Source organism: Pteropus vampyrus, unplaced genomic scaffold (genome assembly GCF_000151845.1).
Source record: "Pteropus vampyrus isolate Shadow unplaced genomic scaffold, Pvam_2.0 Scaffold366, whole genome shotgun sequence".
Taxonomy (NCBI): Eukaryota; Metazoa; Chordata; class Mammalia; order Chiroptera; family Pteropodidae; genus Pteropus; species Pteropus vampyrus.
The window spans coordinates 604,605-614,757 of NW_011889147.1; the positions used below are offsets into that span (position 1 = coordinate 604,605).

Genomic DNA, 10,153 nt, shown 5'->3' on the forward strand with positions numbered 1-10,153 from the left:
GGGGAAGAGGGTTAGGGAGCTGGGAGAAAGGGGTGAAGGGTTAAAGAAATACAAATTAGTAGTTAAGAGATGGTCATGGGGATGGAGAGCATGACGTGTGGAATGTAGTCAGTAGTAACGTAATGGCTAGGTGTAGAGCCAGAGTAATCGGGGGGATCGTTTCATAAACTATATAAATGTCTAACCAATATATAGTATACTTGAAACTAATAAACTAATAAAATAAAATGCATAAATATATATATAAATCATTGAATGGTACATTTTTATGATATTTAAATTATACTTTAGTAAAGCTGTTAAAAATCACATTCAGAAAAATGGGAAACTGTTGCTTTACAAAATGTCAGTACTTTTCATGAAAAACTATTTGATGGCAATGAAACTGGATTAAAAAAAATGGAAAGAAGCAGAATACACACAATTTTACCATGAATTAACAAGAACAATAATTGTTTAGTGTCTGATTACTTAAGAGAAATAACCATAAAAAGAGGCCGAAGAAACAATAAAAACTAGAATCTTTGAAGACAAGAACTATGAGAAAAATGCTAAAACAACTGAAATTATTTGACCTAAAAGAACAAGTAGCTTGATCGGAGCCATTAAGTCATGATGGCAAAATCAAATTGTTCAAGTTTTAATCCACATTAGTTGTTCTACTTTTTTATATAGAAAAAGTAATATTAAGTCTACTAACTTACCCATATAGATAGGAGTCCCACATGTGGTTTGTAGCATGGCCTCACTCCTACCATGCTTTTTCACCGCTAAGCCAAAATCAGTCACCTAGAAGAAGAAACTCAGTCACCTGTTTTCCTGTCCTAGAGTTCACTCATTTTGAAGGTAGGATTTTATAACTGCATTTGATTCAGAGATTCTTGAAGATGGCGGGGCCTTACTTACATTACTAAAAAGACCTTGCTTTCCTTCCCCGCCCACCCCTCTTTGTGAAGAAGAAACTTGGTAAACAGAAGCTTGGTTTCTCAAATCTTGAGAAAATACCCAGGATGTTCATTGTTCATTCCTTCTAATTAAATTCACTAGTTCAATATAGAAAGTTGCATCTTGAAAAATGGCATTTAATTTTTTTCAAATAAAAAAGTAATTTTTAAAAAGTTCTTTCACTGTAAAATGCATTCTGCCCTTAGTATGCTTATTATCTATTTTTCTGATACTCAAGCTAATGTTCCAGTTTAAAACACTGTTTGTTCTAAATGCAAATCACTATCCTTGTAAGCACTCACAGAAGCTCCCCCTTTTTCATAATTATTCTAAAAAAACACCATCTCTGGTAAATACTTTCTTTACTGTTATTTCCTTTGTGTTTCTAGAGTGTACTAATTAAAAAACTACACTATAAAAAACTACAAGAAGCAAATTAGCAGGAAAAAATACAGTATAACTACAAATGCACTGGAGGCTTACTGCTGCCTCTGCAGTCTTTCTGCTCAGTTCAAAATCTCGGTCATTAAACATTTGGTTATTAAATATTCAGTATGTGCCCTTGGTCTTGTCTGCCAAGTTGGGACAGCCTTGGGCTGAAAGCAGAAAATAAGTTACATTTATTGATCATGCAACCAAAGATAGGCTCTTGGTCCATAGACACTGAATGCAAAGTTTCCAGTGCCTTATGGAGTAAGAAAATATTCCTGTCAACATGTGATATCACTATTCTTCTAAAGAGATTAATTAATTTCTCCAGAAGTTTCACAATTATCCCACTCGAAGCATTAAAATCTATTCAGATATCAAATACACAAAAGGTTTCACAATCCAATTCAGTTCTCTGGAGAGCATTTATTCCTTCATTCACCAAATATTAACTGAGCACATACTATGTTTCAGGCACTACTCCAAGTACCAACAGTGAATAAGACATACATAATTCCTGCCTTCATGGAGTTTACAATGGAAATATTCAAGAACATTTACTCAGGCAAAATAACAATGCTGTTGAACCTATTTATATTAATAAAGATTTAGCATCTGCAACAGAGCAAGTTATTCACAGACATTTCATTCCTAAATTAACACATTCATATATTTTGAAAGCAGCCACTAATAAAGTGCTAAGTAATAAATAATGTATCCTACCATTTATTTGACATTAAGGAACATTTAATTTGAATAAAATCTTCAAGGATAAACACTTGCCACATTAATTGTGCTTAGGACATAAATATTAATACCCAGGAAAATTTTCAGTGAGAAATACAGACTTTAGCATTAATTTAGTATCAAAGGCATAGCCAAGGTGTTTTTTTCTAAATCTGTAACGCATTTACATCAAATTACCAGGCATAATTTTGAAATTAATTAGGATTCAGAGCATCTGTTTGCTTGTTATTAACTAATGATTTAGAACTATCCAAATGAATATGTACTTTAAAAAAATCCAACAACACCACTTAACTTGTAAAATTATTCTTGTCAGTTATAACGTCTTTTGTGAATTTTTAATTTTTTTAGCACCAGACACTTATTTGCTGGCTGCTCAAAGCTTCCAAAATGTAGCTAAAAAGAGGATGTACTTTGCCACTTTGCTAGCAAACTGTTTATAGGTAAATATTTACCACCATCTCTAATATCTTACCTTTATGTTTAAGTTCATTTCATTGTTATCATCAATAAAGCTGCTTTTAACCAATATGTTTTCCAGTTTGAGATCTCTATGTACTATATCTACCAAGAAAATAAACAATAAATCAAACAAAATGAATAATGGAAAAATAATTAGAGGAGGCACAAATGCAACGAATAAATACATTTGACAAATTAATGGCCACTGTTGAAAAATTTGAGGTGGACCAACCATAATTCTACACTGTTCTATTTCCTTATATTCAAATCCATTTTCTCCACGTTTCTAACCTTACAGAGAGCCATTTTCTTTGACTTCCTCATCTCTCCTCCTTTCCCTGCTCCCCAACTGGCTGCTGCTCTTCACGGTGATGAGTGGTCTGGTGAGTATGGAAGGGGATCCTGTCCAAGGTTAGGTATTCCCAGGAGGGAGATGATTATAGTTACAAGCCTAGTAAGGTTTCCCATATCCTTAGATCTTCCAATAGAGGATTGCTTCTTTACTTCTATGCGTATGTTATTGTCAATATAAATGTTTAATATACTGCAACTTGGCTACATCTAGACAAACTACACTTACTTGAGCATATTTTTCTATGACATCAGCACACATTTTACTACTCTTTGTATTATGTTATATAATATGTGTGTGTGTGTGTGTGTGTGTGTGTGTGTGTGTGCGCGCGCGCGCGCGCGCGTGCGCATGCGCTAAAATAAAAAAAAAAACAAAAAACCCCTGAGACACAATATCTCCAGCTGAACATTTTAGACCTCAGGTATGATTTCTATGTGCATGCAAATAATCATGTACCCAACAATTCCTTTGCAAATAACTGCTTTGGTTCATTTCCAAAGCAATCATTTACCTAGACTTAAAAGATTATATGTATAATTGCTGGAAAAATGTAGTTGAATGAGCCCTGGCCTGCCATTACACCTAACCATTTATAGTTCCCTTACACAGTTCCCAGCCTATGTTTTTAGAATTTTTACTGTTTCTATTGCTCGGTTTATCTCTTCTTACATGAGTACCACATGGTTTTAATTAATATATCTTTATAATATATTTTGATTCTTGGCAGGGCAAATCTCCTTCCTGCCTCTATTGCTCTTCTTTTTCATTGTTTTCTTTGATGTTCTCACTTATTTCAGAATAATTTTATCATGTTCCATTAAAAATCCTGTTAAAATTTGTTTTGAATTATACCAAATTTACAGCTTAATGTGGGAGAATTGACATTAGCATAATATTAAGCCTTGGTTTCTTGTCCTTGCAAAAACTGTTGCTTTCTGCCTGGAGAGCCTTCCCTCTTTCCATCTGAGTTAGTATTCCTCAGCTCAAGTTCTGATGCTCCCCTGCCTTTCCAAAACAAATGAAGCTCTTTTACACCTATGCTCCTTGCACTTTATGTCTCTCTATTAGAGAAATTATCATGTTGAATTATAATTTCTTTTCTATACTCAATCTCCCAGCAGCTGAATTCCTTGAGAGGCAGGGACCTTGCCTTTTAATCTTTAACTCTAGGACGGACCATGATGCAGTAGGTGCTCAGGAAATACCTGCTGAATGAACCCTTGGGTTCCAGTATCAGCTCTGACACACCTAACCATGTCACTTCACCTCTCTGGAACAAAACGTGTTTCTCATTTTTAAAATGAGAAGGTTCCAAAGTCACATGTAAGCCAAACTAATCTTGAAAGAAAAAAAAGGGGGGAGCATGAAGAAAAGCAGCAGCCGTAACACCAAAGAACGGTAAAGCAATTAGAATAATTTTTAAATGTGGATTTTAAAGTAGTGAAACTATTCTGTATGATACAATGATAGATACATGTCATTCATTATACACTGGTCAAAACCCATAGAATGTACAACAGCAAGAGTGAATCCTAATGTAAACTATTGACTTTGGGTGATAATGATGTGCCAGTGTAGGTTCACCACTTGTAACAAATGTCCCTTTTGGTAGGGGGTGGGGGTGCTGATAATGGGGGAGACTGTGCATTTGTGGGCAGGGAGTATGCAGGTATTCCCCACTTTTCAAAAGTTCATGTTCTGCCCCTTACTTTTATAAAAGACATACATTAGTACCTCTTTTCACCAACTGAAAGAAATCCAAAGAGGATTTTTGTTTTTACAAAAAAAAAAAAAGCAAAAAATGAAAATAGCAATCAGTGTTTGTTTTGAGTGAGCCTGTATAAAAGCAGCTCACACCCTGATCAGGGAGAGTGGCACCGCCAAGCTCCTTTCTTGGGAACTACACCCAGCATCTCAGCATCAGGCCACCATAGCTTTGAACTGTGTTTGTGAGCATGTGTGCTTTACCTCGATTTGTTTCGTGTATTCATTAGCAAGAAGGTATCTGAAAAGCCTATGAGAGCTCATAAGGGTATTACATTTTGGATAAAACTGGATGTAATTAAGCATTTCAATCATGGTAAATGAAATAAAGATATTGTGCCTCCGCTAAACTTGCCTGCACCCACTATTTACACCATTTACATACAGAGATAAAGAAAGCTGCCTAAGTTACTGTTGGTTATGCTAGTAGCATAGTGATGTCTTTTAGTTGGTATTCAGTAACGGATAAAATGGAAAGTCATTTGCTTGAGTGGATTGGTGGCTGTACAAAGCATGGTGTGTATTTATCATATTATTCCTGCTTTTACTATATGTTAGTATTATTTTAGGTGTTATTTGGTACAATTTGGTAGGTTACTTTTTGAGTCTGGGAATACCCAAAAAATGTTCCATATAAATTAATGGTAATTCTTTGCTTTATGCCGTATCAGTTTACGAACGTTTTCATTAGAACCCTCTGCTTTCAGATAGTGGGGAAAACATTTATGGGAAATCTCTGTAACTTCTGCTCAATTTTGCTGTGAACCTAACACTGCTCTAAAAAAAAGAAAGAAAGAAAAAGAAAAAAATGCCCAGACACTATAGATTTTTAACATTATTATTAGCATATGTTTCAGAAATTTTACTTTTCTTATTGATGTGTCTAGTTTTGATCTGATAATAAGAGCTGCCTTTCAAACTATTAAATAGAAATGTTCGTAACTTCATCCTTGTCCCTTGTCCATATACAATGTAATTGTATACCTGCCTTGTTTCTAATTAAAATGGATCTACAAATAAATATAAAAAGGAAAAAAAAATTTTTTCATTTTTAAATAAAATCTTCCATACGATTATTATTATTGCTGTGACTATGAATCTTGAATACAACTGTCCATAAACAAAAATGATATGTGCATTCATGGAGTCGTGACCTGGATGATCCTCTTCTTACCATTACTGTGAAGATATGCAATAGCTGATGCGAGACTTTGAATGATCCACCTGGTCTCATTCTCTGAGAAATGCCCTTTCCTATCCAGAATTTCCTTGAGTGCTCCATCCTCACAAAGCTCCATCACCAGGTACATTTTCTGGTATTATATATTTAAAAAGAAAAAGAGAGCAAATTATATAGTTGGGGATCTCAAAAATGTTATATATTACATATATAGTAAAAATATGATTACGATCTTAATTTTCAATCTATTCATTCAAAAATACTTATTATCCATCATGTACAAGATATTGTGCAGGATAGTAGAAGAACAAGGAAGCATAAGACATAGTCTTTGCCCTCAAAGAGCTCACAGTATAGTTATAATTACAATATCATGTGATAAATATTAATCGACGAGGCATGCCCAAAATGCCATGAGATTACAAAGGAGGGGAGCCTCTGCCTAAAGAATGATAACTGAGGCAGCAAAAATAGAAGCAGGTCTGAATGACTGAATAGGAAGAGATGAGTAGAGAATGTGGGCAAAACACATGGTATTTACAAAGACTCCAAGGCTTCAAACAACACTAACTGTTAAAAGAATAACAAATACCTCAGTGTTAATAGCATTGGGAGTTTGATAGGGCAAAGAAGAGTGGAGTGGTGAGGGGTGAGGCTAGAAGGAACAGATTGATGCCAGGTTGTAAAGAGTCTTGGATATCGCACAAAGGAGTTTGGAATTTTTTTCCTGCATGCACTAAGAAGATTTTTAAGCTGGTGCCTGGCTTAGGGAAAGGTGTTTGCTATTATCAATTTTGCATTTCTAAATGAACATTCTAACAGTAACATGGAGCAGGGCTCAGCAAACTTTTTCTGTAAAGGCTAGATTCAGACAGTAAATATTTTCAGCTTTGTGGGCCAAGCAATCTCTTTTGTAACTGCTCAGCTCTGCTGTTATAGCATAAAAGCAGCCATAAGCAACGCGACAAAACTTTACTTATAAACTTTGAAATTTTAGTTCCATATAATTTTCACACGTCATGAAATACTACTTTAAAATTTTTTTCAGCCATTTAAAAATGTAAAAAATCTTAGCTTATGAGCCATAAAAAATAAGCAGCACAGCAGATTTGGCTTGCATGCTGCAGTATGCTGACCTCTGTTTTATAGAGGGTAGATGTGAGGCACAGAATGGAAAGAAGGGGAAGAAGAAAAGGATATGAAAGATACCTAGGAGAAAGAAATAGTGGGTATGAGTGGTAAAAGCCATTTGATAAATGCCTCTTTAATATTTGCTGTTTCTGTTGATGCTATTAAAATCACTTTAGAAATTCCAACAGTCATCTATTGAGTCAAAAAGATTCAGTCAATTAAAACACAAGTCTTTTTCATACCTATTGCTATTCAGTTACAGAATACCCTCCCTGTCTCCACTCTACTCTGTGCTGCTAGACTTTTGTTGTTTTCAGGATTTTGGGCTCTGATTCTATTCTATAACCCAGAGGTCCCCAACCTTTTTGACACCAGGAACCGGTGCTCCTATGAGAATCTAATGCCCAGTGATCTGAGGTGGAGCTGAGGCAGTGATGCTAGTTCTGGGGAGTGACTGCAAATACAGATGAAGCTTTACTTGCTTGCCCACTGCTCGCTTCCTGCTGTGTGGCCTGGTTCCTAACAGGCCACAGATCAGTACCAGTCCACAGCTCAGGGATTGGGGACCCCTGCTATAACCCATACAAATGCAACTTCTGTGTTCAATCAGCAAGCATGAAAACAGGGAGAGAAGGTTAACACCATTTCTTTATAGTCAAAATTCTGATTCGCTAAATCTCAGGATGCTTTAGAATTTCAAAAGCACCTAAAGGGTTCTGCAAAGTCTACCACATAAATAAACTTTTGAACTAGTCCATATTTTTTTTTTGACTGATAGCACTGTAGGTATTACTGGTACATGAAATGGTAAGTGAACTATTTAGAAGGAAAATTACTTTAGCAGTGCTTACAATATAAATTGATGTCAATTTTAAATATGAAAGTTGACAAAAATTACATCGACAAAAGTTTTTTTAAAATCTTTTATAATTAATTATTAGAAATAATTGTGTAAATCTGGATAACATCTGGACTCACAAGAAACCATAACATAATCATACTAGATGATCAGTACTCATACCATAGCCTAACCAATCAGGTAGCAACTTCCGGTAATGCTTAAGATGGCTTCAGTGGAACCTCTAGGCATCTGTGTGAGTTGAGGATCGGGGGAAAGCATATCTGACCTATGTGAGTTAAGGGCAATCAACACACAGAAAAGGCAATCACAGAGGATGGTTTCCTTTGCCTTGAAACTATTCTTGATTTGGACCTTTACTTGTGCTCATGATAGAGTAACAGAGACCAGACTTACCCTCCCTCCTGAAACAACTAAGGAATAGACAAAATATATGAAAGAACAATTTTCAGATATTAGACATTAGACAAGATAGGGAAGTGATCCCTGAGAGAGGGGAAACACATGAGACAAGCCCCACGATTATGTCTGGAAAGAGTTTCCAGGCCACAGAGCAGGGAGAGGGAATCCAAACAGAGTCCATCAGCCTCTGTGAACTGAGAAGATGGAGCTGAGAGTCCAGGAAGCCCAAGGCAACTGAAGTTCACAGGGCAGAGTATCAAAGAAGAGAAAGCTGCACATAGCAAAAGCTCCAGATATTTGCAGAGGGCTACCCTCAAGTCTTCAGCCAAGTACTAATTAGCACATGTATATGAGGAAACTACAGGAAGCTAGGAAGAGAACTCTGCAAAAGGAGCAGAGGGAACAATCACTGGAGCTTGTGCCTGGCCAGAAGAGTTTGTATCTCATTAGTCAGAGTGGAAAATCTCCTAATTCATGGGGCACTGGGTACAGTACTCAGAAGGGTCTTACTTCATTAGTGGGAAAAAATTAGCCCTAGACCAAAGGTGCTCCGGTACCACCTAACAAAACTTAAAGCAAGCTTCAAAAGCATCAAACTGTTTCCAAGTAACTTAAGTAAATTCTAAAATAAAGATAAAGAATAGTTATAAGAATATAAAAATACCCAACATCCAATAAAATATTAACAGGTATATAAAGCAGGAATATATAACCTGTAATGAAGGAAAAAATCGATCAATTGAAACTGACCTTAGAAATGACACACATGATAGAATTAGAAGAAAAAGACATTTTAAAATATAAGTGTATTTTAAAAAGAGGAAATATTGACCCAAGTAAAATTTCCATTGGAACAGACAGACAAAAAATATGATGCTACAGAAAAAGAGACTACTGAATCTGAAAACGTTGCAATAAAAACTGTGCTAAATGAAACAGGACAGAAAAAAAAAAAAAGATTGAAAAAATAAATAGAGCATCAGTAAGCTGTGGACAATATTAAGCAATCTAACATGTGTACTTGGAGTCCCAAAAGTGGGAAAAGGCAGAAAAAATAATTTAAAAAATAACGGCTAGAAATTTCCTAAATTTGATGAACACTGTAAACTCACAGATCCAAGAAGCTCCATGAAATCCAAGTACAAAGAAACATGAAGAAAACTAAACCAAAGCACAACATAATCAAATTCCTTAAAACTGATGATTAGAAGCAAAACTATTCTAAGAAGATTTAAGGATAAAAGAAATGACAACGCTAAGACTTAAGAGTAAAGAAGACTTCTGGCATCACTGCCACGTACTGCTCCATAAAGGGTAACTATGGTCTTTAATAGTTATTAAGCACTCCTAAAGAGTCAAGGTAATACATAAAACAAATTGACTATTACTGCCTTAGAGACTGGCAAAGGAAACAAAGGACAATAGTTTACGTTTAATGAGACAGATGCCATTTTCCCATTTAATCATTTGTCAAGCAAATAGGGTCAATACTATTTTTAAACCCATTTTACAAACGAGGAAACTGAGGGATAGAGAGGTTGAGTAACTTGTCATAGCTAATAAGTCTCATAGCTAATAAGTGGTGGAGCCAGGATTCAAACGCACAGGCAATCTGACTCCAGAGTCCACATGCCTAACCATAGTTTTCATACTGCCTCCACGCAGAGAAACACCCAAGCCGACTGGCACTGCTAAACAATATGGAGGCAGAATGGCAAATCCCCAGGCTTCAGAACAACTCTAAATGAAAATTATAGGCATTCAAAGAGAAAAATAACTTCTAGGGAAGAAGGAAGATTAAACACTTTGGTAAGACACAGATGACAAAACATCTACATAGTGACAAATATACCCATGCTAACACTTTATTATAAAGCTA

At 35.6% G+C, this 10,153-nt stretch overlaps 1 protein-coding gene across 2 annotated transcripts in view; it reads right to left on the reverse strand.

The window, feature by feature from the left end:
- Positions 1-10,153, reverse strand: part of STK33 (serine/threonine kinase 33) — a 56,857-nt gene that overhangs the window by 36,084 nt on the left and 10,620 nt on the right. For both annotated transcript variants that reach the window (XM_023522944.1, XM_011379574.2), the window contains exons 5-7: positions 5,877-6,015; positions 2,597-2,685; positions 705-789 (exon numbers count right to left, since the gene is read on the reverse strand). In XM_023522944.1, coding sequence (XP_023378712.1) covers positions 705-789; positions 2,597-2,685; positions 5,877-6,015 — 313 coding nt within the window. The remainder of the gene's footprint in view (positions 1-704; positions 790-2,596; positions 2,686-5,876; positions 6,016-10,153) is intronic.